General features: G+C 41.8%; 1 protein-coding gene across 1 annotated transcript in view; it reads left to right on the forward strand.

Annotated features, from left to right (window-relative positions):
• The window catches only part of LOC122243362 (uncharacterized), an 11,107-nt gene that overhangs the window by 1,703 nt on the left and 1,904 nt on the right, over nt 1–7,500 (forward strand). Inside the window, exons 2-5 of the mRNA XM_043000907.2 lie at nt 5,445–5,601; nt 5,832–6,084; nt 6,680–6,961; nt 7,075–7,329. Of these exons, the coding sequence (XP_042856841.2) occupies nt 5,445–5,601; nt 5,832–6,084; nt 6,680–6,961; nt 7,075–7,329 (947 nt within the window). The remainder of the gene's footprint in view (nt 1–5,444; nt 5,602–5,831; nt 6,085–6,679; nt 6,962–7,074; nt 7,330–7,500) is intronic.

The following is a 7,500-nucleotide window of genomic DNA, read 5'->3' on the forward strand; positions in this document are numbered from 1 at the left end:
TTATCATTGTTATCATTATCAATGTTGTTGTTGTTGTTGTTATCATTTTCATTATCTTTCTCACCACCATCATTGTTATTGATTTTATTATTATTGATATTGTTGTTATTGTTGTTATTGTTATCATTATTATCATCATTATTATTGTCATTATGATGACTATTACCTTAATCATTATCATTATTATTATCATTATCATTGTTGTTGTTGTTGTTATTATTATTAATATTATTATTATTATTATCATTATTATTATTATCATTATCATTATCAGTTATCCGTGTCATTATCACTGTCATCATTATCATCATTAATAATATTGTTATCATTATTATTATCACCATTATTACTAATTCATATTTTTCTAATGATGATTTTCATCCTTATACAGTAATGATGAAAATTATAATAATCATTATTATGATAATAAGTGATAATATTACTGATAATGACAATAATAATAATAATAATGATAATAATGAAATGATCAGGACAATAATAATGATCGTAATAATGATAACAAAAATGGATATATCAATCATAATAAGTATGATAATATTGATAGTAATGATGATGATAATCATAACATTAAAGATAATAAAGAGAGAAAGAGAGAAAAGAGAGAGAGAGATAGAGAGAGTATATGCCCATCTATGTGTTTTTTTTTTGTTTTTTTTGTGTAAGGGGGAGAAAATGGATGTGTATACACGTGCGTATACATGTATTGAAACGAAACCCATAGCATACCATTGCACGCACTCCACTTGCACGGGTCATCAACATGAGTTTACAACCTTGACAACTTTAGTAAGATCACACAAGATCACACGAACCGACAGGAAAGGAAGGGGGACGGGGGTTAGGATTCGGGGGTAGGGGGGGGGGAGAGGTTAATCTCTTCAACGACTGCCCACCTGCAAATGTAATCTAATCCTTCCAATATCAACTCTCGATGAGACAGGCACGTGGATGTATATCCTTTTTTTTCTTTTCTTTTCTCTCTTTCTTTACTTTTTTTAGGGGGGGGGGCGGAAGGAGGGGTCGTTCTTTCATATGTGATGAGGGAGAGATAGAAAGAGGGGAGGAGGAGGAGAGAGGGGGAGGGATAGAGACAGCAAGATAGAGAGTGAGGAGAGAGAGAGAGAGAGAGAGAGAGAGAGAGAGAGAGAGAGAGAGAGAGAGAGAGAGAGAGAGAGAGAGAGAGAGAGAGAGAGAGAGAGAGAGAGAGAAAGTGTGAGCCCACGTAAGAGACCACGTGGATACACGAGATTGCCACGTGGTCACGATGCTATAAAAACGAACTAGGCAACCCTTCATAGCGACCCAGCGTCAGGTCATCGGGGCATTCTCCACTGGCTCTCTACCTCACTTCGCCCTCAGATAGACCTGGACTCGCCCTCGTAGGTGCAGGGTGCATCAGCTCCCCGCCGCCGACCCCCGCCTCGTCCGCGAGACACGCACCTAACAGAGACGTCAGCCAAGCTACCAAGTAAATATTCTATTTCACCTGTGCCGTTAACACCCAATAAAGGAAACAAGAAAACCAGACTTTGGCTTCAAAAAAGACCTATGTGAGTACCCCCTCACAAATTGGTAGCAGCGGTGAGACCCTCACAAATTGGTGCCAGCCAGGGATCGGGCCCGCCTCCTATTTTCTTAAAAATCGTGGACCGCTCGCCATGTAATGGCAATCTACATCGCAAGAATGTGTCAGGACGTAAGGCCATAGGAACACCCAGGCATTTCCAACATCAAGATTTGGAACACTAAGCCCTGGCGACGCAGTGAGCAAGAAATCGAGATTAGGACAAGATTGACTCCTCCACACCCGCGCACTTAAACTTCCCTTTGAAATGTTTCCGCTCGACATTTCTTCACAAAACACTAAGTACATACAATGGGCCGATCCTCCTTATTTCCTACTTTCTCTATGTCCCCCATATACGTGTGCTTATGTGTTTTACCAGTGAAAGAAATTCAAATGTTCTCTGTTAGGCAAAGCGTTTTTTCTCACACTTTCAACATTATAATTACATTCTTATCGGTGATCGAACTATTAATTTGATAACTGCGTTAAATGTATTGTATATTTTGCCATAAAACAACTTTAAAGAAAGTAATTTTGTATGTTTCAATTTTTTTTCTATGACGCTACATAATTTTTTTCTCATTCGTTAATCACTCGTTTGTGTTATCGAATTCTATAATTCTACAATTCATGTATGTAAACGACACGAGTCTGAAAGTTCGTTAGTATTTTAAGGAATATTCCATTTATAAATTCCCCTCCCCCAAAAAAAACATTGTAGCGTTTATGGCCACCACGCCACGAACCCCGCCCTCAGCCCCCCACGCCACGCTATGTGACCCTCGGACAAGCATCAGGTCACAGCAGAAAGTTTAGCTTTTCCCCTCCCCCCGTGTACCCTCCCTCCACCCCCACCCCCCTCATCGATATTAAGTAGAAATATATTTAATAAGCAAGGCCTCCATGGTACGACGATGAAACCTTCAGAAAGGCTTGGCAAACCAGCCTTGTCAATCCTGATGTCCCATAAAACTTGAAGACCGACGATCCTTCACAACCGTGCGGGATTCGTTCATGATCAAATAAGGTTTATTTGGGTTTGTTAAATCTTCGCAATCATGTTGTGAGAGAGATATGGTAAAGTGCACTATGCTCTCTTTCCTTTCATTTTTCATATTCATATTAACCATATGGAATATGATAAATAAATTATGCTTTCTCCTTTTTGTTATTAATTTTTCATGTATCACATACATTACTTAAGCTTACTTCGCCGGTCAAACACAGCGTAAAACGGATTCCGTAGCCAGAGATGCTAAGGGTTGCATAAGACGTTTCCACTTGCAGCGAGCCAACCATCCGATTGCAGATTGAATGGAGTAATCTCAATTCGGATCAGTACCTCACTTTTATCATTATTATTCGCATATGTCGAGCGCGATTTCATAATCATCTACGAGATTGATATTATTATCATAGTTAATTATTATGTAAGTACTAAGATTAAAATGTTAAGTTAGGTACAGTATTTATTTTATCTTTTTTATTTCTAAAAGAAATAATTCCATACGAATTTGATATAACACCTCTTACTCACTCATACATACATCTCTCAAACTCTGTGTCTCTCACGTTCACTTTCTATCTCAAACTCATTGCTCACTGAAGACGCATTGTATTTCTATAAACTAACAATTATTCTCTTATTCTTGCAATAGCTACTTAAAAAAAAATCACGAACATACTTGACACTAATACAGTGGCATGGCATAAAACGAATTAATGAATTCAAATAGTCGGTAGGACGACATAGTGCCACCCATAACAATTCTTTTAACGCCCAAAGTTTGTTGATACAATAATGTGATAGTTATTTGCACGACTTAACTGTTTTGAAGCATCCTTTCTTATTTATTCTGAGACTCTCATTGGTTCAAGTAAACCTTTGCCGGTTGCCACTGTTGTCTCCCTCTACCTGAGAAGCTTGCAGTTGAAGTAGTCCCTTGCGGGTCGCTGCAAGTATCTCCCTCCTTTATCTATCTTTATTAGAAAAATTAAAATCAACTAAAACAAAAAAAAAGTAAAGTCAAAGAAAGAAAAACAAAGTAAAATAATATAAAATATCGAATTATGCACACACCATCCCCCACTCTCTGTTCGTCCTTCTTTCCCTCTTATCTTGGCCCTGTATGTAAAGGTTATCAAGCAGGTTACGGAACGCCAAGAACTACGAAACGAGGCCCGGAATGCGTTCGCCAAAAGACACTACGGTTTGGAAGCTCAGAAGCAGCAGACGCCAAAAACGCCCAGAAGAGAGAGCATGGCTGTCATTTCCCAGAAACCAAGAATGCGGCACCCGTCGAAGAGGACAGCCGAACACACTCAATTATAACGTGGAAGGCCCGCCTGCAAAATAACCAAAAAGCAGCAGCCAAGCATGTACGGAAGAACATAGAAAACGAAAAACCGGAATCTGATATGCCGACATCCGGGACGTGGGACAACGAGAACGCGCCAACATGACGCACGGACATCCACCGCCAGTCTTTGAAGTTGACCTGAGCCATACAAGGCCGGAAGCAACGTCGCCCTTCAAGGACGACTTCACCTAATATTTGTTGTTCGCAATACTTGCGAGTCGAGGACGATTTGCTCCACGATGGTAACGATGCTATAAAAACGAATTAGGCAACTATTCATAGCGACCCAGCGTCAGGTCATCGGGGCATTCCGACCCCCGCCTCGTCCGCGAGACACGCACCTAACAGAGACGTCAGTCAAGCTACCAAGTAAATATTTTATTTCACATGAAGGAAACAAGAACACCAGACTTTGCCTTCAAAAAACCTTGTGTGAAGAACACCTCACAGAGAGAGAGGGAAAGAGAGAGGGAGAGGGAGAGAAAGAGAGAGAGGGGGGGAGGGAGAGAAAGAGAGAGAGAGGGAAAGAGGGGGAGGGGAGAGAGAGAGACGGGGGGGGGGGTGTATATATATATAGATAGATAGAGAGAGAAAGGGGGTGGAGATCGAGTGAGAGAGTCATTATCATCATTCTGCTAGGGAGGAAGAGAAAGAGAGAGAGGGGTAGGGAGAGAGAGAAGGGGGAGGGAGATACAGACAGACAGACAAACACAGAGAGAGAGAGAGAGAAAGGTAGAGGAGGGGAGAGAGAGACAGAGATAGATAGAGAAAGAAAGAGAGAGACAGAGATAGATAGAGAAAGAGAGAGAGAGAGACAGAGACAGAGAGAGAAAGAGAGAGAGAGAGAGAGTGGACAGAGGTAAAGAAAGCGAAGAAAAAAGAAATAGGAAATAAAAAAACGAGAAAGAATATTCAAACACAGAACAAACGAAAAGAAATTAAAATAAAAACACACATCAACAAAACCAACGTATGTCTATAGCGTCGCACCGAAATCAATTTGAAAAAAATAAAAACTTATACCTATTCCTAAAATCACTAATGATGATGAGGACGGAATCATGGGAGTGTGAGGGAAATGTACATTTGATGGGAAACTCTTGCATGGCGACCAATAGTGCATGACGGTTGCCGAGAGTTTTCATGGTGATTAGGCCAGAGGATGAAAAAAAAGTGAAATGAAAATCTGAATATGAATAGATTGGTGTCATGATTTTTTTCTTTTTCTTTTTTTTTAATACGGATTGGTTTTGGTTGTAGCTCGTACTTTCCTACAGTTTTTCACCCACTTGGAAAGCAACACATCTAGGAACAGATTATACAGGTTGAAATTAAAGGAAAAATGAAAATATAAATAGATGGTCGTTAATCTATCTATGAGATATAATTACTGACATTTTGGATATCAAATCTTATAAATTGAAATACACGGATCCTTCCTCCCAGTCCCCGTCTTCATACTCTATATCTTATAATTTTGTACAATTATTTTCTAGAAAGGGCCGGTCGTGGGCGCTCCCTATGTGCTGTGCGTGTTCGTGGTGGGCGTGATTCTCATGGGCGTGGGAACCTTCGTGACGTCACACGCCTACGAGTACGTTCCCAAAGACACTATTCTGGTAGCGGTCGGACTAACTTTACTTGGACTAGGAGGTTAGTATGCTCTTCCCGTCCAGGGCTAGGCCTATGCAGGATCCTTTGTTTAACGTAAGAGCAAGAGGAAAGAGGAAAAAAAAAAACATAAAGATAATGTCTCCTGATAGCATTAGTTGGTTTTGTTCAGTGTTCATGACCAACATGTAAACAACGGTGTCTATTCCATGACCTAAATGTATGGTCGTTCTGCGTTGATGATTCACACCGTCACCATATCTGCGAAACAGGGCTCCTGCTGGTAGGCTCGGTAGTCCTGTGCATCGTGGCCTGCTGCAGGAACCAAAACCTCCACGAGACCGTGTCCGACGACCTCTTCAGCATCGGTGGCTCCACCTTCTACGGAGGCAGGAATTTCGTGCGGCAAGAGGACCAGGTGCGCCTCCACGCCGCGCCCGCCCACCACCTGCATAACACGGTGGTGGGCGGGGTCGTGAACCCGGCTGGTCCGCCTCTCGAAGACCACCACAGCGAGGCCGTGAGGTGAGGCAGCTCGAGGGAGAGAGAAGGGGTCAGGGGGTGAGGTCAAGAACGAGAAAGGATGAAGAAAGCAAGAAGAATTACATCTTCTACATTATATACGACTTGATGTTATAATGCATCTGATTGATATAACGATATTCCTTGTTGCTTCATGACTTCATTAATATTAAGTTCCGGCTCTCTGCTTTCTCTTGGAATTTACTACTGACAGTATGGTTAACAATGATCATTAATGTTTAGCACTGAAAAAAAAACATAATCATAGGTTAAGCGAAACTCCCTGAAACTAATTATAACAAAACAATGGTCTTCACAAGGCCTTTGTAAACATCATAACTGTGCGTTGAAGTAATTAGAACCCCGTTTGGGGAGATATACATATACTGTTACACAAAAGCCTTGAATGCATTACATGTACTGCAGATAAAAGTTTTGTAGTGAGCATACATCATTGGTCCGGGTTAAGTATTATGAAGTGCATCTGTTCATACTTATATGAGTGTAGAAGTATAAGATGTATATAAAAACGATAACTATGTGTAATTGCGACTAATGTGTATTCAGCAAGCGTATAAAGTTCCCCGCCTTCTTTCAGATACTTGGCCGAAACAGTCGTGGAGGAGAGAAACAGACGCAAAAACTCCCACAAGTACCTGCAGGGGCAACAAAGCTCGTGGGATTCCCCTGGCATAAGGGACCACGCCCCCTTGTACCACACGGGCTCTCACGGCCTCTACCGGGAGGACACCGCCCACTTGGACCACCTGGGACTGGACAGGCTTCGGAGGGCGGATCCTCACCTGGAACTCGCCGAGGCTTTCGATCTGGACGACGACAGCGAAGGCTACGATGGGGGAGTGAGGGAAAGGGCTTACAGGTGAGTTAGGGCTTGTGTCTCATACAAGGGTGGAAGGTCTGTTTGTCCTGCTTGGATATTGGACAGAGGAAGAGATTCAAAGAGGATTTATGATGTATCCCTCTCACATGCAGCATGTCAGTCCGTCCCCCGGCAGCAGCCATGGCACCCATTCCACATAGACTCCGCAGAAATGTCACCTTCTCCCCAGCATCACGTGCCAGAATACAACAACAACAGCAGATGCTGCTGCAACAGCAACAAGTAAATCAACACTTGCAAGTCCCACCTGAACTTGCAGGACCACAACGAAAGCGAAGCTCCAGACGGCGAAAAGCTAAGACCAAAGATTCAGATCCATCAGTAGTGAAGATTCATCAGCTTCCACAGTAAGTACATTTAAAAGCTTCAAGTAGTGGATATCATGTTGGCATTATATTCCTTACCAGTAATCCTTCAGAAATTTATTAGCGTCAATGATACCAGTAATATTGGGTATCAATGGCTTGCATGTGATGTGATTGTTTTATACAATGCCACTCATAAGCATTCCATCGGCA

The sequence above is a fragment of the Penaeus japonicus genome, unplaced genomic scaffold (genome assembly GCF_977035675.1).
Source record: "Penaeus japonicus unplaced genomic scaffold, GWHDUDI00000001_assembly GWHDUDI00000016, whole genome shotgun sequence".
Classification (NCBI taxonomy): Eukaryota; Metazoa; Arthropoda; class Malacostraca; order Decapoda; family Penaeidae; genus Penaeus; species Penaeus japonicus.